This window comes from Malaclemys terrapin, chromosome 16 (assembly GCF_027887155.1).
Source record: "Malaclemys terrapin pileata isolate rMalTer1 chromosome 16, rMalTer1.hap1, whole genome shotgun sequence".
Lineage (NCBI taxonomy): Eukaryota > Metazoa > Chordata > Testudines > Emydidae > Malaclemys > Malaclemys terrapin.
The window spans coordinates 14,128,745-14,148,883 of NC_071520.1; the positions used below are offsets into that span (position 1 = coordinate 14,128,745).

General features: G+C 49.8%; 2 gene segments (V, D, J or C); both read left to right on the forward strand.

The window, feature by feature from the left end:
* Window positions 1-9,498: 9,498 nt before the first annotated feature.
* LOC128824840 (immunoglobulin lambda variable 3-19-like) lies at window positions 9,499-10,616 on the forward strand. The segment is given in 2 exon segments: window positions 9,499-9,577; window positions 10,294-10,616. Coding segments are annotated over 2 exon segments (402 nt in total).
* A 2,227-nt stretch (window positions 10,617-12,843) lies between these two features.
* On the forward strand, window positions 12,844-14,007 carry LOC128824546 (immunoglobulin lambda variable 4-60-like). The segment is given in 2 exon segments: window positions 12,844-12,908; window positions 13,051-14,007. Coding segments are annotated over 2 exon segments (345 nt in total).
* Window positions 14,008-20,139: the final 6,132 nt, after the last annotated feature.

A 20,139-nucleotide genomic window follows, 5' to 3' on the forward strand; every position in this document is an offset into this window, starting at 1 on the left:
CACTATTTCAGCTGAGTTCATCTGTCGTTCAATAAGTCAATATCCTCCAAAGGAAAAATTATGAACAGAGTCAAATTCTGTTCCCACTTGACATCAGTGGGGTTGCCTGGGTGTTAAGGGCAGGATTCTGCCACTGAGTTTAGCTGTACATTATAGTGGCTATAGGAGGGGAAGAAATGAAAGTTTACCAAGAACTTCCCTGCACGGGACTCTTGTGTGCAGCTAGAAAATTTAGTCACCCCAGTACTAGAGAGTAGAAATCATGCTGCCCTTTTCTATGAAACGGCCAGGGTATCTCCACAGGTTTCCATCAGGAAAAGTGAATGACCGCCCCTTTCTGTCCCCACTGGGTTTGAATCCCTCAATGAAGAGCGCTTCCATTTAACTGTAGCTGCATTGGGGATGTGTGGGGGTGTGGAGGCTGTGAAATGCTATTGCAGCCACTGAACAGGGAGCAGATTTGCATGGAGGGGCCGTTCTCCAGCGCTGGGCGTTTAAGAGAGGATCGGAGGGTTCCAGCCAAAGACCCGTTTGCCTCAGGAAGCCGAGCTCGTCTGGATTCCCACCATGGCCTGGGCCCCTCTGCTCCTCACGCTGCTCACTTACTGCTCAGGTGCGCTGATGGGGAGGGTTTACACACAATCTGTTTTGATTACTCACTTTATTCTGTTTTTCTCATTCATTTTCAGTTTCTTGGTCCTTGATTCTATTTTAGTATGCAGCCAAAGTAGAGGGTTAATTGTGATCGATTAATTCCTGTCCTCCTTGTTCCAGGGGCCAGCTCGCAGCCCACGCTGACCCAGCTGCCTTCAGAGTCAGTGTCCCCGGGAAACACTGTGAAACTCTCCTGCACCCCAAGCAGTCAGCACAGTGGCTATGTCATCTCCTGGTACCAACAAAGGGATGGGCAGGTCCCTCCGTTTCTTTGGTACAATGCTAGCACCAAAGGAGATAGGGTCCCAGATCGATTCACTGTTTCCAGCTCCGAAGCCGTTCGCTATTTAACCATCACCAAAGTCCAGCCAGAGGATGAGGCCACTTATTACTGTGGTGTACATCACGGCACTGGTAGCAGCTTTGGGTAACCCACAGTGATACAGTCAGATGGGAACTGAGACCAAAACCTCCCTTCACTCAGCCTGTGCTCTGCTGGGAACCGCGCGCCATACACAGCTTGGGTTACTTAAGCCTTTATGCTACAGCCTGTAAGCCCAATGCAAAGGAAAACAGTGATGGGCGGGGGAAGGGATTTGCTGGCATCAGCTGTGTTTGTGCACAAGAGCAGAGCAGGTGACACAGTGTAAGTGCCCAGAAAAAAAAAAAAATACGGAAAAGAGGGTGTTGTAGTTACTGAGCACAGTCAATAGCTGTTTAAAGCCAGGGTGGCCCATCACTGAGTGGCAATTCTAAATGTCTCAACACGGTAGAGCCAATTGAAGGTGGAGAAGCTAAATCGCACGTATCTGTGTGTGTGTTTATGGATGAGCTGGTAGGAGTTCCTGTCATATTTGGCTGGATGATGAGAGATGGCATATAGGTGCCTCAAGGGATGGGTCTCGGAATCTGTAACGTTTTGGCTATACACATTATTCCAGTCTCTAAGTGTTAGGGAAGCCCTTCGTAGAAATCAGGTATGGTCCACCATGAACCCAGAGGGAGTGCTAGGAAGGGAGCTTTTGTTATCCTAGAGGCTACAGATTGTGTGGAAGCCATGCTTAGCTCTGAGCTAGTTACTTGAAATTGGGATTCTATCTCCGTTATTCAGCTATAGAAACTCAGTTAGATGAGAGTTAATAAATCAACGTTTAAATCTCTGACCTGAGGACTGACTCTGCATAAGGCTTCCTGAAAGTCATGCAAAGACAAAGCTCTGCCCTGCACGCCAGCAAAGAACTGAGCTGAAGTGGAGGACGCAGGGGTTACACATAATTTGTCCCAATATCCCAGTTACACCTGGCTTTCTGCTTCAAACAGTTCACTGAGAATTCCACCTCCTCCTCTCTTCCTGCTCCCCCTCCACTCTCTGCAGAAGCACAAACATCTCTTGCCTGTTTCCTCCCTGCACTTGCTCTGAAGGGTTTTGAGGACAGCTCTCCCCACTTAGTGTTCAGTAACCGGGAAAGGCGAGTTATGAATTACACATGAGGTCCTGTTTTTTTTATATTGCCCCTGGATGTTTGTTCCTTTCTATGTGAAGTCTCTGGATCTCGCAAACCACCTGCGTGCCAGAGGTCCATCAATGACGAAGAGAAGGAGTAATCTGTCAGTTCCCATGACCTCACTTCCCAGATCTCTCTTCAGGTTCCATGATTGCAAATGGTTACTTTGCAAATTAATGAATATCAGCTCACAGCCTTTCTCCTCTCCCATTTTTGGCCCCCCCCCCCAATGTAAATGTTTAGGCCAGGATATTCAAAGCTGTCTAAGGGGGTTAGGTACCCAGCCCCACTGAAATTCACCATGTCTTGGGATTCTAACTTCTTTAGACTTACAGCTGGTCAGAACATGGCATTTTTTCCACTGACCATTTCAACTTTTTGTCAAAATCCCTCCAAATTTCCAGTTTTCAGTAGTAAATTTTCTTTTTTCCAACCAAAAATCATCATTGCTTTGAGGAAAGAACACACCATCTGTGAAAAGTTTTGTTTATGTGAAAACCCAATTTTCCATCAATAGAATGTTTTTGAGCTACCCTAGTTAGGCTCCTTTGGAAATGCCAGCCTATACCATGAACTGTAACCTATAGTGTGTGTCCTGGTCTGGTGTTAACCTCCCGGGGCAGGTGGTGGTGTCCTGTACGGCATGTAGCAGGCATTCCGAGCACGTTTGCCAGCATGACAGAAAGTAATCAACACCATCATGGGAGGCTGGGCAAGCCAAAGAAATAAACCTTCGATCAAACACAAACAAATGCCAGAGTGCACTGAATGAGATCAGTTATGATGGACCCGAGGCAACTGTACACATGGAAAGAGCCCCAAACCGGGAAGCCTTCTAGAAATTCCTAGGCATGTTAACATTGGAGCTAGGGTTACTCAACGGCCAACAGAAAAACACAAAGTTCTGTTGGGCCTGTTGAGATGACATTGCTGTATATGGTGTATCTGTATGACAGCATGTTGTGATCTCACACAGCATGAGGTGGGCAGTGCTAAGTATAATCCACATCAGTGACTGAACAGGCCACTGCAGAAGCAATTGCTATGAGAACAAGAGGCCTGTGACGCAAAGCTCAGACAGCAGAGAGCATTGGTCTGTGGTTATTACTGTTGCCAGGTGATATGTTACATTTCCATGTGATTTTTATTTTAAAAGGAACATGTAAGAACACCCACTGGGATCAGTAAATACCGACCTCTGCCATGTGGCTAGGTATTGACCTTGCCATCCTGACCAAGAATCTGGCACAGGAGACAGAACATCAAGTCATCCGGTATATTGCCACCACGCCAGGGCTCCTTGTTATGGCTCTGAATTTCTGGGATGCACTGAAGGAGGGAATCGTGCAGAGCAGGGCATTTGTCTCCTGTACATGTGGTAGCTTTGACCAGGTTCATTAGCTCCAGGCCACTCTGCATTATGCACAGAGAATATACACACCCCGAGATCTTGCCTTGCCCAACGGTGATGTGCATAGGACACTGTTAGTGAGATCTCTAGCAATTCTCCAATGCAGTTAGCTGATGGCGAGGGGTGTAAAGCACTTTCCCAGCTTACAAAGGGTATTTAGGATGCAGGGTGTGAAACCCAAAATAAACCTAATTCACCCCAGGGACCCTGAGAGAATTAAACTTCTCCTTGTGTCCAATTTGAATGTGCAGCCTATTTTTCAGGTTCTCATTCTTTACGTATTGTCTAAAGTTGTGCTTTCTCCGTGATGTCCCCCTCACCACCACCCCTGCCCTTGACTGGAGCACGTCAGCTCCCCGGGATCGGGGCATTGGTGGGGATGGAATGTTGACTCTGGAGTTTGGTTCGGCCAGGAATACATCTGAACCTGGCTGGTTAGCGCCTGATCCTGCAGGGGGTTGAGCAGCTCCTGAGAGGTGCCAGAGCCCTCAGCTCCCATAGCCGGCCCTGGAAGGGGAGGGCACGCAGAGCCTTGCAGAATCAGGCCCACGTGGAGTACAACAGAAGGTGCATCTCTTTGTCCACACTTCCCACTGTCCGCAGGCTTCCAACCCCCAACCATTTAGCCTCTCATTCTAAAAAGCAGGGGCCCTTTAAAGGGCTTGTTTTTTGCCTGCATTAGTGCACATTGTCGACTTCAAACTGGTAATAATGGTCCAAATTCTGCTCTTGCTTACAGCCATGCTTCAGTGACGTTCCATGTGGGTAATCAAGTGCTGAATTTAGCCACTGCTGCTAGCTGCAGCTGTACATTAGAGCCTTCTATTGTAAGGAGTCTGTTTAGTCTAGTGACTGCAGGAGAGGAAGACCTGAAATGTTCCCTGCACAGGACGTTCTTGTGATGCTAGGAAGTTCTTTATTCTCCCCAGTACAGCAGAGTTCATGCTGCCCTTTTCTATGTGGTAGCTGGGGTACCTCTGCAGGTTTCCGTCAGGAAAAACAAATGATTCCCCTTTTTGGCATCTCTGGGTTTGAGTGCCTCTGAGAGCAGAGCTCCTATTTAAGAGTTGCTGCGTTTCTCAGGGGGACTGTGAAATGCTACTGCAGCCAATGAGCAGGGAGCAGATTTGCATGAAGGGGCCGTTCTCCTGTGCTGGGGTTTAAGAGAGAATCGGAGGGTCCCAGCCACAGACCCGTTTGCCTCAGGAAGCCGAGCTCGTCTGGATCCACCATGGCCTGGGCCCCTCTGCTCCTCACGCTGCTCACTTACTGCTCAGGTTAGCTAGAAGGGTTGACTTGTCCCAAAACTTTGACCAAGGACTGTGATTATTGTGTTGTAAATTCAGGCCAATCAAATGTTTTTATGGAACATCTCTGCTGTTGAAATGTAAAAGCAGCAAATCAGTGGTCTGAGGTTTTCCAAACATTCCTGGGGATTAATCTGGGCTTGTGCAGCCAAATGTCTTGCCATCCTTTGAACATCCCTAGCATGAGACTTCGTAACAGATAATGGGATGTGGGGATACTCATCATTTACATATCCCCGTTTTTATTCTTGTTTAGGTGCCAGTTCACAGCCGGTGCTGACTCAGCCCTCCTCGGAGTCTGTGTCACCAGGACAAACAGCCAAACTGTCCTGTGCCATGAGCAGCGGGTACAGCCTTAGCAGTTACAATCTGTATTGGTACCAACAGAGATCTGGCCAAGCCCCTCGCTTTGTGCTGTCCGGGACCAGCAGCAGAGGTGATGGGATCCCAGACCGATTCACTGGTTCCAGCTCTGGCAATGATGGTTATTTAACTATCACCAATATCCAAGCAGAGGATGAGGCTGATTATTATTGTGCCATATGGCATGGCAGTGGTGGAGTGTCCCACAGTGATGAAGTCATATGGGGAACTGAGACAAAAACCTCTACTGTCCTTCTTCATCGTATGTCCTGCTGTGAGTCCACTGGATAGGGAGTTTGATATAAGAGACCACCCCTTGCAACTCCCAGAAGTGAATCCAAGAAAAGGTTCAACGTGGGAGAAATGTCTTTGAAAAGCTCTTGTCCGTCACCCAGTTGTAGACATTTTGAGGAAGTGAGGCGCAACTGTGAATCAGAGCAGCCCAGTGGCTGGCAAAGATTGATGTAATGATGGTAGGTGATGGCAGGTGTTTAACAGAGAGTGAACCCTGGAATCATTAAGTCTGGGAAGGACCTATGTGATGTCTGGCTGGATCAGTAATAAGTGTTGTTCTTAAGTGCTGTTCTGGTATTTCCCAGGCATGCTATTTTGCGTTACAGTGCGTTACACACACCTTTTAGTCTCATCACTGGCTTGCCATAATCATTTGATTGGTTGAAATCACTCATAAATCTAAGAACATCTGGAAACCTTTGGCTGCCAGCTGTGAAGCTTGTGACACTGCAGAAACAGACTGGCAGATGCCTTTTCAAAAGCAGCTTGAGGGATGTATATTGTCAAACAACGCTGTTAGGGGCATGGGAAGCATTCCAGCACGAACTGCAAGCCAGAATATAGAAGTCCATTCCCAGAGCATTCTTTGTGTCCTGCAGGTTTCACACTTCTGTTCTGAGGGCTTCTTGTTTGGTGTAATCTAGACAAAGGTTCTCCAACTTTGTCACAGCAGGGGGGACCACGCCTGAATGGAGAGATTGTCTTGGGCGATATTTTGCCTCCCATTCATGATTGTGATGACCACCTCCCCTCTGATTTGTGATCGATAGTGTCCCTGTGGCAACCACACAATGATGGTTGACATGGAAATGCAAAAGAACTGAATGTATTTATAGCAATTTTGATGCAATTTAGCACCTAGAAACCAGGAGGAGGAGCCAGCACCATGTCCTCTCACCCCCAGTGAGCATTCCAAGCACCACAGTTTGAGAGCCACTGATCTCGACTGTGCTTGTCATTTTCCTAAGATCCTCCCTGTCCTGAAAGATTTAGCGATCCTGGTTGTTTCTCAAGATTGGCACGGGAAATGGTGCCCCTAGACTCGTGAGTGCCCCCTGGTGTCAGGGCCCAAAGTTGCAGACATCTTTGTTCCAGCGCCTAAGTGGGAATCCTTTTGGGGGTAAAAAAGCTCAAACTAACGTCCCAAAGTCTCTCAGTGATCAGCCCTTCATTTGGGCTCGGTCTCCAATCTCCTTTCTCGTCTCCCCAAGCTCTGATATTGAGCGCTGGCCCCTCAGGCTGCCTCCCTGAGGTCTCTGCTCTCCTGTGGACTCTGGCTCAGGCCCCTGTGCTGTGGCCCCTTTGCTCTCGGTGGTTCCACCCTTCAGACTGAACTCTCTCCTTTTTATCCGGCCCAGGCGTCCAATAAGTTATTACCTGGTGCACCCCCGGCTCTCTTGCTGAGAACTTGAAGTAACTAATTAGGTACATCTACTGCACCTGTACCATAATTCATTGACTATTAATCCCTTTCCAGCCCCTGAAGGGGTGTCACCTCATTACAGAAGCATATTAAGCTCTATTCTCATAGTTCCTTCAGCCAGGAGTGACTTGCTGGCCCTGTCTATCACAGCTATTGCAACGGATGTTGCAGCAAAACTGATTTATTCAAGCATCATGCTCAAGCGCTAGGAGAAAAGTGCTCCAGTGGACTGGATAAGAGCAAACAGCTCTCTTCACTTGGGGGTTTATTTTGAATATATGCAAGTGCAGAGTGTCATTTCCTGAGGCTCATTCTTGTCATAAATAAATGTGCACTCTGCGAAGCTTCATTCCCACAATGGGTGGCGCTCTGTCTCCCTGCCAGGCACTGAACGGCAGCGTGCATAGCCACACTGTTCTAACTAGCCCAGGGACACAATTCATGGCCCAGGGGTTAGTCTGCCCATTATACTGTGTGTAGCTGGTACAGGTGAGCAGGTCCCTGGTGTGTGATGGAATTAGATAAATACAGGGTGGTTCTGTGCTCTCTGTGCATCTGCTGTGAATGGAAGCAGGCGAATGTGCAGAGGAGGACATTTTGCTCCTGCATGGATGGCAGGTTTGACCATGAAGGTATTCACTTGCTCGTCATGCACAGAGAGCACTCGCACATGCATATCCTACCCCGCCCAGCAGTGCTGTTTGTGTAATACTGTTAGTGGGATCATTGGCAATTCTCTAATGCAGTTATTCAGTGGGAGAGAGGTATTTATCCACTACAGAGAGGATTTTTAAAATCCAGGATGTTAATTCCATAATGAAAAATGGACCTAATTCTCCGCAGGAAAACTAAGAGAATTAAACTCCCCTCTTTCTCCAGTTTAAATGTGCAATGTATTTCTCAGTCCTCATGCTTTAAACATATTTCCCAAATTAATTGTTTTGCTGTCATTGCTCCATCATCATGGTTCCTGCAATGGGCTGGGGGCCTCTGCTCATTGGGGGCCGGGCTTTGACTCTGTAATTAGGTCCTCCAGGAATATGTTTGAGCCTGGCCACTGAGGCCCTGATCCTGGTGGGGGTTGAGCAGCTCCTGGGAGGTGCATAGCACTCTCAGCTCCCACTGCAGGCATCAGGAATGGAGGGTGCGCTGCTCCTGGTGGAATCGGGCCAGTCTGGAGCACAATATAGCCTCTACTCGTATGTGCGTTTGCTGGGTGCGCTTGTCCACGCAGTCACTGCAGTTGTACATGAATCAGTATCTGTGCACACAAATGACTAGACTGGGGCCTGACTCTCCATCTCCTTCCATAGCAGGGATGTGCAGGTACAGCTTTGGGAATTACACGTGCAAAGCAGGTGCACAATTACAAGGGCAGTCTCCCCCACCCCTGCTGAGAAGCACAGCCAGGAACACTCACCCTTCCTTGTATTAAATATCTCTGTATATTACACAGAACCTAACTTTTACACTTAGTCAAGTGTGGCAGTTCTTTTGTTCCAAAGGGAAGCAAGAGAGAACCAGACCACCTGGAGGGAGGGGCCTCACCAGCCCTGCCAGACTCTGACTGAGCAGTCAGCCTGCTCTAAGAAGGCCAGGCTTCAAGGTAGAACCCACGGCCCAAGACCCCGTGGGTCCTGCTGCCCTCTCCTGGTACTGCTGGGAGTTCTGGGATTGTGTCATGTTAGCCCTGGGAATCGTTAAATATGACAGCGGTTCCTATTGCTTTTCCAGTTTGTTTCTAGACCTCATTGTTCCGCCAGCTGCATCTTTCCTTTCCCTGAGGGAGAGTGATGTGGGCCTGGGGAGTTGGAGAAACCTGGGGGAACACTGGTTTCTCCACCATGTCGCCACTGAGGAGTGCTCAGGTTATTAAGAGACATGCATGGTCCAATGACCTTTGTGGACTGTGGCTCCCACGGAGACTCCAGCACAATTTGTGGAAATGGTTAGTAGCTACACACAGCGAGATAGTGAATCCCGGCCAAGGGGAGGCAAGGCCGTGGGAGGGGGACAATGTTCAGTATGGGCAGGTACACAGGACCTCTGAATAAATGCCAACAAAGGAGCATTCTTTGGACTCAACACTGACCTTCTAAAAAGTTGGTGGTAAGGGCTTGATTTGGGCACACTACAGAGTCCTGTGTGTGGCTGAGTTCCAAACCAGCTGTAGAAACGGTTTCAATTGCCCATTCATCTGTGGTCTGAGAGAGCAGGAATGAAGGGAGAGCTGCTTTGGAGCTCTGCCACTCAAATCCTCCTACTGAAAACGTGTGTCACTGCACCTCAGAGATGAGGAAATGTGGGTTCCGGCGAGGCTGTGACGTCTCACCTGTGGTGATGCTGGTGACATCACTCAGATGGGCGTGTGGGAGGCAAAGACAGGGTGTTTGATTTTGAAGCAGCTACAAATTGGCCTTCCCGTCAGATACTCCAGTGATGGGGCTGTGTCAGTGTCCAGAGAGAGCTCTTGTACCAACTGTGACAACAAAGAGAAATGTTTAATACTTCCATAGAAGTGGACCAAAGAGCAGATCCAAGATGGCAGCTGCAATCGAGCATGCCAGACCCAAAGCCTCGTTGTGGTTTCAAACAGCCTTTCAGAGCGATGCGGGCCATGGTGGGCGGGGTGGGAGTAGGAGGGAAGGTTTGAACATCCAGCTAAATTCTGTAACTGGGCAGAGAAAGTCACCGAAACCTTAGATTCGTAGAATGATAGAAATGTAGGGTGGGAAGAGACCATCCTTCCCAGAGTTCCTAACTCCTCTGTGCATGAACTGGAAACAGAGACATTTCCCCAGTGAGCCTGTCTGTTCACAGCAGGTTTGGTGCAGGTTGGGGACATCCCTTAGGAGAGAGTTACAGCCAAAGAAGTAATAAAGGACTTTTGAAAATAGTCCAGGAGTTGGCAGGAGCAGAGTGACACCTGCCCCCGCCCGAGGAGCTGGGCCATTTATGGAACAGGAACAGGATTATTTTTATATCCTGACCCAGACAGAGCCCTGTGACCTGCCCCTGTCAGAGCAGCAGCCAGGGAGCAGATTTGCATGAAGGGGCCGTTCTCCAGCACTGGGGGTTTAAGAGAGAATTGGAGGGTCCCAGCCACAGATCCGTTTGCCTCAGGAAGCCGAGCTCGTCTGGATTCCCACCATGGCTTGGGCCCCTCTGCTCCTCACGCTGCTCACTTACTGCTCGGGTGCTCTGCGGGGAAGGGTCGTATTTACTTTATTATTGTAACACTGGACGGTATTTGAGATCTAACATAGTCTCTTTAGAATTAGCCCTGGCAGAGAGACGTTGAATTTTTATTTTGCTCTGTTTGTTCCCTTCTCTCAGGGTCGAGCTCCCAGTACGTCTTGACTCAGCCGTCTACAGAGTCAGTGTCGCTGGACCAAACAGCTAAACTCTCCTGTGCCATGAGCAGTGGGTACAGCATTGGCAGTTACCCTATAACCTGGTACCAGCAGAAACCTAGCCAAGCCCCTCGCTTTGTGCTGTATGAAACCAGCAACAGAGGTGATGGGATCCCAGATCGGTTCACTGGCTGTAAAGACTCCTCCAGGAACACGGCTTATTTAACCATCACCGGGGTCCAGGCAGAGGACGAGGCTGATTATTATTGTGCTGGAGGTCTTGGCAGTGGTAGCATCTGGCTGTAACCACAGAGATGCAGGGAGAGGGGGAACTGAGACAAATAACCTCAGCCTGTGTAGGGTGACCGTATTTCCCTATGCTGAATACAGGACACGTGGTAAACCTATTCGTATTCAAGTGAGTTCAATGGCAAGCAGAACTATGCAGTACAAATGTTCAAATTAACATCAAGTTGACTGAGCCTCTGTTAAAAAGAAATACTGAAGAGTTGGGTTCTTTCTGTTTGCCTTCCCATGGCGCTGGCTCAGCCAGAGGCAGTGGGGGAAGGAAGGAGCCTCCTGCCAGGCTGTTGGTGAGCTGAGCGCTCTGGCCAGGGGCTGGTTCTCCACATGGTGCTGGAAGTGGGACGCGCCCTGCTGGGGTGGGGGGGATATGGAGGAGCAGTGGGGCTGAGGGGGATCGAAGGGGCAAAGCAGGGAGAGGACAGTGAGAAGGGAAGCACGTAAAGGGCCGATGGATAGGCAGCAGAGGCAACATGTAACCGACTGCCGCCTGGTGCCAGTCCACACTCACCAGCCACCGCAGCTCACAGCGGGCAGTCAGCGTAAGCTGGAAATAGGATGGGGGATGTGGCCCTGCTGGCTGAGAACCAGCACGGAGTGGGGGCTGCACTGATGGACCAGCATGGGCAGTGGCTGGCCCCACGTACTGCCACCAGCCTTGCACCCCCACCCCCATTGTTGGCCATTGCTGGACCCCCTCCCCAGTCACTCACTGTTGGGTGGGTGGGCGACTGGCGAGCAGGGATCCGGCCAGCAGCAGGACCCGCCAGCTATGTTCCCTCTGCATTACTGGCCCACTTGGAAAGCTGGAGGGAAAACACACCAGGTGTTCACTGGATCACTAGCTGTCCTCTGTGCTGCCCAAGTCCCCGCTCTGCTCACAGGACAGTATGGGCTGCCATAGAGCAGGACACGATTTGCTAGGAGTGCACGGAGTAGATGGGCTGCTGCTAGCTTTGGTTTTGGATGTTATATGGGGTTGTCTTGCTCCCACCCAGAGAGGATTTCTAGACTCACCAAAATGAATGTCATGATGGAGAATGACCCTGATTCCCAAAAGCGACAGTGATGGAATTAAACCTCCCCCTTGGCACGCGTCCATGTACCACTCACCGCAGATCCTCTAAGCACATGTGACTTGTATTGAAATGCCTGAGTAATGGCTGGTAGCTGGGGGTCGTTGCAGTAATTTTATTTCATCCACAAGCCCCTGGGCTCCTGGAGATGAAGCAGCTAATGACATTGATGGCTCCTAGCCCGTCAGCTCTTTGGGGCAGGGTCTGTCGGTTGCTCTGTGTGTAATAAGAACTAACTAATGATGAATAACGATGCTGGCACTTTGCGGGCTGGAAGGAGGTTCGGCTGCACACGGGCATCTGATCACCCGTCCCATGGGACACTTTCCTGCCAGGACCTGCCCATTGCCCTTTATGACATCGTGCCCGATGATGCTGGCCATGGGGGCTTTGGCAAAGTCCTCTGCACACGCTGGCCCAAGTCCAGCCCCTGTGCTGGCCTCTGAGAGCCACGTGGTCAACAGGGATTCATGGAGCCCTATCTTTGGAAATCCCTTCTCCTCTCCTTGGCCGCACTTGTGTCTCAGCTTCAGCTGGTTGCGTTTTTTGGGCTTGGAGCCTGATCAAAGGCAGATTAAATAATCCTCCCTGAAAATGCAAACCACAGGCCCGATCCTGCACAACTGCAGCCGTTGGGAGATTTGCCGTTGAATTCACCGGGAGCAGAGTTGGGCTCAGTTCCTTTTGTTTTATGCTCCGGCCTGGCCATAAAGACTGTCCTCTGAACTCCCCGCGGTGATCACGATGTGGAGTGTGACCGATCACTGCTAGCAGAGAAGCAAAGTGTGCTCTGTGCACGATTTCACTATGAGGAGGAGGCAGTTTATAGGGGACAAGTTGGGAACTGGGGTGGAATTTACCATTGGAGCTGGCCAAGCAGTGTCACAGGGGAACAGTAATTCTCTCTCCATCTTATGAAGGCCCCTATACGTCTCTCATCCCTCTCAGATCTGAGCACCCCCTGGCTCCCAGGGCCATGTGAGCTCCCCTTTAACAGCCTCTTGCTCCTCTCAGAGGCAGGAGCAGGGAGGTGCTGGCGGCAGCAGCCAGTGAGCAAGGAGCTGATTTGCATGAAGGGGCCGTTCTCCAGCGCTGGGGGTTTAAGAGAGAATCGGAGGGTTCCAGCCACAGACCCGTTTGCCTCAGGGAGCCGAGCGCGTCTGGATTCCCACCATGGCCTGGGCCCCTCTGCTCCTCGCGCTGCTCATTTACTGCTCAGGTGAGAGAGGGGGAGGGTTTAACACACTGTGCTTTAGGAAGCTCTTTTTTTCTGTTTTCCCCATTTCCTGTTTCTTGCCCTTGATTCTGTTGCCGTATGTAACCAAACTGTGATAATCAGTTAATTCCTGTCCTTGTTCCAGGGGCCAGCTCGCAGCCCACGCTGACCCAGCCGCCTGCAGACTCAGTGTCCTTGGGAAACACCGTGAAACTCTCCTGCACTCTGAGCAGTCAGCACAGCAGCTACAACGTTGGATGGTACCAACAAAGAGATGGGCAGGCCCCTCGGTTCCTTTGGTATGGCTCTAGCATCAAAGGAGACGGGGTCCCAGATCGATTCACTGTTTCCAGCTCTGGAGCCATTCGCTATTTAACCATCACCAAGGTCCAGCCAGAGGATGAGGCCACTTATTACTGTGGTACAGGTGATAGCAATGGGTAACTCACCATGACACAATCAGATGGGGAACTGAGACAAAAACCTCCCCTCACCCAGGCTGTGCACAACTGGGTTCCACTCTCTACGCAGAGCTTTGCATTTTACTTTCAACAAATCAGCTGATTGTTGGACACTGAGAACTCCAGCCTCCCACAGTCTGAGAGGGAATGTCTCCTCCTGTCCCTCTTCACAGCCTTTGCAGAGGGACAAAGCAGCTTTTACGTGTTGCTTCCCTACTTGGCCCTGCAGGCTGCACAGACAGCCCTTCCCCCCTCTCAGCCCCCCAGAGTTCTCCTCCCAGCGTCTGAACAGTCAGGAACAGTTCCCCCCCTCGGTGATAAATAACAAGTAAAAGGCTCGGGGTTACAAGTAACGTGAATCCATCTCAGCTGAAGGAACGCTATCGACTGCTGTATTCAACCATATACGTGACAAAACCTTCTCCGCTCTGATTCCCTGCGATGGGCTTTCCCTTCCACATGCAGTGTTGGATCTCCCTGTAAACACAGAGCTGGGTCCCAGAGACCAAGTAAAGACCAGGATAAATCACAGCAGAGGTTACTGCCTGTACTGATAGTCGTTTCTAAGCCAGAACTGTTCTTCCACCCACCACTATCCGTGTCCCAAGGTCTCTCTTCAGAGTTTAGTACCAGGGAAAGCTCAGTAGGTTTGGAAATAAATGAACATTGTTTATCACCTCTTTTTACCAGTCCCCTCTTCCAGTGTTGTGACACTTGATACTATCACTAGTAAAGTGGGTATCACTGTTGTTCTCATTTTGGCCTTTAGATGGCGATGTCTGCCCATTGCACTGTGCGTAGCTGGTGTTGAAGAGTGAATTTCCCAGGGCCTGATGGAACTGGATGTACACTGGGTGAGTCTGTCACCCTGCACTTCTGCTATGAAGGGAAGCATGAGAACGTGCAGAGGGGGAAGTTTTGTCCTGCACACATGGCAGGTTTGACCATGAAGGTATTCGCTCTGCTTGTCATGCACAGAGAGCAAATGCACATGCACATCCTACTGTGCCCAGCAGTGTAGTTTGTGTAAGTCTGTTAGTGAGATCACTGGCAATTGTCTACTTCAGGCACCTGATGGGACGGGGTATTTAGCCAGCACAGAGAATCCAAGTGAAATCCCTTAATGAAAAATTATTCTACTCCTCCCTCGGACCACAGAGAATTAAGCCCCCCCTTTTCTCCAGTTTAAATGGGCGACATATTTCTCAGCTCCACTTACTTGAAAGGTATTTCCCAGGTTTGTTCTATCACTATCACCTGTCCCTCGCTCTGACCCCTGGGTTTGGCTGGGATGTGTCTGCTCCCTGGGCATTGCCTGGGACGGAGCTTTGACTCCAGAATTTGGTCCTGCCAGGAATACGTCTGAGCCTGGCCACTTAGGCCCCGATCCTGCTGGGGGCTGAGCAGCTCCTGGGAGGTGCACAGCACTCCCAGCTCCCACTGGGCACTGGGAGCGGAGAGTGCTCTGCACCTGGTAGAACTGGGCCAGGCCAGAGCACATCACATTATCATCCCTGCTGGGAGGTGTGCTTGTCGCCGACACTCCTGCACGCTGCAGTTGTCCATGACTCAGTGTGTGCATACGAATGATGAGACGGGGGCCTGGCTGTCCATCTCCTTCCATAGCAGGGGTGTGTGTGTGCAGTGTTGGGAATTACAGCTGCAAAGCAGGTGCACAAATGCAAGGACAAAAATGCAGGCGGAGTTCAGGTCCCAGCTCTTGGAAAGTCAGGTCCCAGGTGTACGGGCTGTTCCTCATTCCTAGTGTGCTCAGGGGAACTGGGTCAGGTGCTGAGAAGGGTCATGAGGAAAATGGGGTGAAGCTGCTGTTTGGTGTCATGCCAACCTGTGTAAAAGGCCCCCAGTCACACAGTGGGGGGGATTATTAATACATGGCATCATAATAATTATAACAGAAACCCGGGATGTCTCCTGCTCATCTCCAGGGGATTCTCTCCAGACCCAGGAGCTCCCCGCACGCATTGAGCATCTGTTTGTGTGAGGGGAAAGAGACATTCCAGGGCTCCAGCTGCATTCCTCCGTCAGGGCAATCGGTCACCATCCTGCACTGAAACAACTGCCAACTAGGCCAAATCCTTCTCTTAGGGGACTTCATGGGGGCTCTGTGCAGGGTAGCTGGTCCCTGTGGGTAGATTCAGCCCATGACCCTGGATCAGAGCAGGTGAGGCTAATCCAGCCAATTAAAGAGGGCTGGGTTACAGCTGGGCCTATAAAGGGCTGACAGTGGGTAATGAGCTGAGACAGGCTGGACTTCATGGGAGGGAAAGTCACTCTGCAGTAGAGCTAGTGGTGTGACCCGGAACTGGGGGCCTGAGCTCAGAGAAGCAGCTCTGGGGTGGCTGCTCGTGGAAGGGGGCAGAGCTGACTGAAATGAGCAAGTTGCTAGGAACAGGTAGAGCCAGAAACCCTGGTGGGGTGGCCGTGAAGCTAGAGAATGAGTTAAAAGACTGTTTTTCTGTTTGTTTGCTAACTTCTGCTAAGGAAAATAACCCTCCTTGCCAAGGGCTGGGTGTGGCAGCGCCTATTTTGGAGTCTGGGGACTAGCCTGACCTGATGACAGGTTCCCTGGGGGTAAAGGAGAGTTGTGTCCCTGGGGCTCCTGTGTTTGACAGGGATTCTAAAGAAGGAGCAAATGGAACTTTCCCAAGAAGGTCCCTGGGAGCCCAGGCGCTAGGTGGTGCCTCAGCACTAGAGTGTGGAATTCCTGCTGCACTTTTCTTTGCCAGGGCTGGAGTCTGACGAATGTCTTCTACAGCAAGACAAGCAGAAGTTGAAATACCCCCACTGTGCACGGCTAGTCTGGAAGGGGGAGAAGATGTTTGACAGCATGAGATGGGGCTTTTTCTGAGCTAGTCAGAGAGCTCTTTTCAGTTTCGTAGAATAAAAATTTGTTTATTGAGCTCTCACCGCGATATAACACCAGAGTAACTTTTCCTTCTCGCAGTCACTAACCCTGTGTAACAGGCTGCTGGGGATGCCCAGAACTGTGAGCCACTGTGTTAGCCAAGAGCGAGCTGTGCTGAAGACTAGACTGTGCATCAGATCCCTCCCACCCCAGTCTGTCTTCCTCACCAGCAAACTCCTCACGGCTCTCCCAGCCCAAACCTCGCCCAGCAGGTAACGCTCAGCCAGTGAACGGCCGCCTGGAGCACCTCCGAGATCTTTCTCTGCAATGCAGAGCCCCTGCCACTGTAGGTTCACAGAAGATATTAAGTTTGCTGCTCTTTTAAAGAGTCCATACATCCCAGGTTATTAATTTTAACTGGGGTAAATACACCCTTCCCTTCAAACACGGCCCTGAATTGGTTTATAGTAAACATAACCAAGTTTATTAAACAAAAGCCATAGGTTTTATGTGATACCAAGTAGAAGAAATAAAATCCGAAAGGGTTACAAACAAACAAACAAATGTAAAAATACACTTTCTGGTGGATAAGACCTCGCTTAATAAGCCCCTGTTTTCGTTCATGGTAGTTTCCTCACCAGTCTTCCCTTCCCCAGCAATAGCTGGCTAGCTCTCAGCTGGGATCCCCAGGGAGCCAAGGCACTGGTTTTCCTTGTCTCCTCAGGTGAAGGAACTTAGGCATTTGCTTCCCCTCTCTGTATAGTCCAATAAACCTTTGAAATGTGTCCTTCTGACATGTATCCCCGTTACAGCTCCTGTTCCCGGCTGGGTATGGACACCACACATCTGGTGTAGGCTGCATGCTGCCTCCCCCCACTCGCCCACTAGTGACTTTTACAATGCAAAGTGTCTCTTCCTGCAAACCCCTGATACAAATGAATAGCCCCTTGAATCTGACCACACCTGGTCTGAGGTGTTGGCCTCTTTCCTTTGTCTGGAGAAAACCTGCTTATTAACCCCTCCTGCCAGGCCTTGTTTAAACACCTTAAAGTCACAGGCTTTAAAGCATAATATTAGTGAGTATCCGTAATTCCACATCCAGCACTGTCACATATATTTCTCCATGACATTAGAAACCAGTGTGTTACTAGGGTTCAGATGATACCTCGCAAGGCATATTTTGTACCGATATTATCGCAGTAGTGTGCAGGGTGTGAACCTAGGGGTAGCTAGAGTCACACCCTCCTTTAACCATTTCTTGTTCTTCTGAGGAGGGGACGTGCTGGCAACAGAAGCCAGGGAGCAGATTTGCATGAAGGGGCCGTTCTCCAGCGCTGGGGGTTTAAGAGAGAATCGGAGGGTCCCAGCCAGGGACCCGTTTGCCTCAGGAAGCTGAGCGCGTCTGGATTCCCCACCATGGCCTGGGCCCCTCTGCTCCTCACGCTGCTCACGTATGGCTTGGGTGAAGGAGAGGGTTTCTCTTTTCTGGTTTGGTTTAAATTACACCAGTTTATTCTGACTCAGCCCCCCTCAGTGTCAGTGGAAACACAGTTAAACTCTCCTGCGTCCTTAGCAGTGGATCCACATTTGGAAGAGTTTCATGATATCAGTAGAATGAGGGGAGAAACCCAAGAAACCTGCTGAGGTAAAACACTGACTCTGACAAGCACCAGGGCTCTGGGGTCCCCAATCGTTCTGCTGGTTCCAAAGACGCCTCTAATACAACCTGCTACTTAACCATCACCAGCGTCTAAGCAGAGGATGAGGCTGACTATTATTGTGCTGCAGGGGTGGTGCTGCACTATGACACAGCCAGATGGGGAACTCACAAAAACCAGCTCTTTCCTCTTCCAACGCTGTATGAGTTCATCATGTCTCAGCGCTAAGTTATGATCATTCACCCACTCTGAAAGCAGTGAAGTGTGTCCCCATGCGCTGTCCCACTCCCTGTGATTTCAGCTCACTAACTTGATCAAGCTCCAGAAATGTAGGGCAAAGTCTTTGTCCCACTGAACTGAACAGCAGTTTTATCATTTCTTTCAATGGGACCAGGATTTGACCCCTGCAATGCAGTGCTCCGGCAGCAATGAGATTCTGTTATAATCCTAAAGAAAACATTCCAAAATCCAGTTCCCAGATCCATGCTGTGAGAGGAGGTAGTTTGTGTCTATTAAATACCAGCTCATTCTTCAGTGAAACTCAGAGTCTGCGGAGCGGGGTGTTAGATCCCAGAGCCCAGGTATTGCACACACAAGCCGAGCCAGGTAGGAAAGGGACGGATCTGGCTATGATACAAACAGCTCCATTAAGAAAGGCTGAGCCTGCAAAATGACCAGGTGAAAGAAGCCACAAAAGCCACATTGAGAGCAACTGAGTAGTAAAGACCCCACCACTCGCCCCAGGCCTGCTGTACGTGTATCTGAGGAGTCACTGGGGTTCCCAAGTCCTAGCTATTCCTACATGTAAATATTAGCCCAGGAGGTGAGTTGGAGGAACACAGTAACACACAGCCACACTCACAAATGGCAAACTGGTCTGGATGTAGCTGGGACCTGTCATGAATCTCTCCTTCAACTCCAGAGATTGGAGAGAATTCAATGGGATGCGAGAAGCAGCTGGATTTTCCCCAGGTGCTGTAGGGCAGTATAGCAACATGGTGCATCTATGCCTCTGGGCACAAGAGGGCGCTGTCTCCCTGCACTTGTGAACTGTTGGTAATGAACTACAGTAACTGTTTAATACACATTTACCTTCCAGGGTGTGTGCAACAGGCTGTGGTGATCAGAGAGCTGCATCTGTTCAAACCCCTCCTGCAGACACACTGGGTGGGGGAGGGATGAGACAGAGGGTTGACGGAACGCAGATGTATTGACTTATGTTGTAGATTTATGAACCACTTCTCAGTGTAACGATGGGATTTATATATACACGTAAACCCAGACAAGTCTGGAAACAACTGTTCCATCAGCACGTGAAGAATAGGTGAAATTAGGAAGGGGTGAGCCTGTTGAATGATCAAATTAATCAAGGCACCTGGGGGTTAATTCATCCCTCAGCCAATACAGAGCTACTAAGTATGGGGGTATGAACCATACAGGCCAGAGTTCAGATTGCCTTAGATCTCATGGGGAAAAGCCCCTTACAAATATCAAAGGCAGAGCAAGTCAAAGGCAGCACATGGTGTCTGGGGCTGAGAGGAGCCTTTCACACATGAAGGAAATGTGGTTCAGTTTCTTTTGATATAAGAAGATCCAGGACACGTTAGGAAAGCGTGAGCCTGCCAATGATTGTGTTAACGGAGACCAAAGCTTCCACTGAGTAGAAAGAACAGGAGTACTTGTGGCACCTTAGAGACTAACAAATTTATTAGAGCATAAGCTTTCGTGGGCTACTGCCCACTTCTTCGGATGCATATATGTGAATACAGACTAACACAGGCTGCTACTCTGAAAACTGAATAGAAAGAATCCCTTCCCCTGCATGCCCTCTCCTCTCCAGAACCCTGCCCTGTACTTCTCTGGTGAGTTATAGGGGGTTCCTGAGTCCATGATGTTTCTAGATATAAAATATTAACACGCAAGAGGAGTCTAAAGACAGCCACATTCCTAAGGCTAAACCTGAGCTTCGTGCAGCTGGGAACTAGAATGAATCTCTCCTTAAACTAAAGAGACTGGAGAGAATAAAATGTGATTTGAGATATACCTGGATTTTCCTCATTTACTCTTCTGCATGTGGTTCAGTTCTGACTGGGCACCAGGGGGCGCTGTCACACTACACTTGTGTTGTAAATAGTTTCTAGGGCATAAAGTAACGGTTTAGCACGCATTTGTCTTCAAGAGTCTGGTGGTGTTTGAACAGCTGCGTCCTTTCAGATCCTCCATTCAGACCGAGTGGTGGGGGAGGAGGA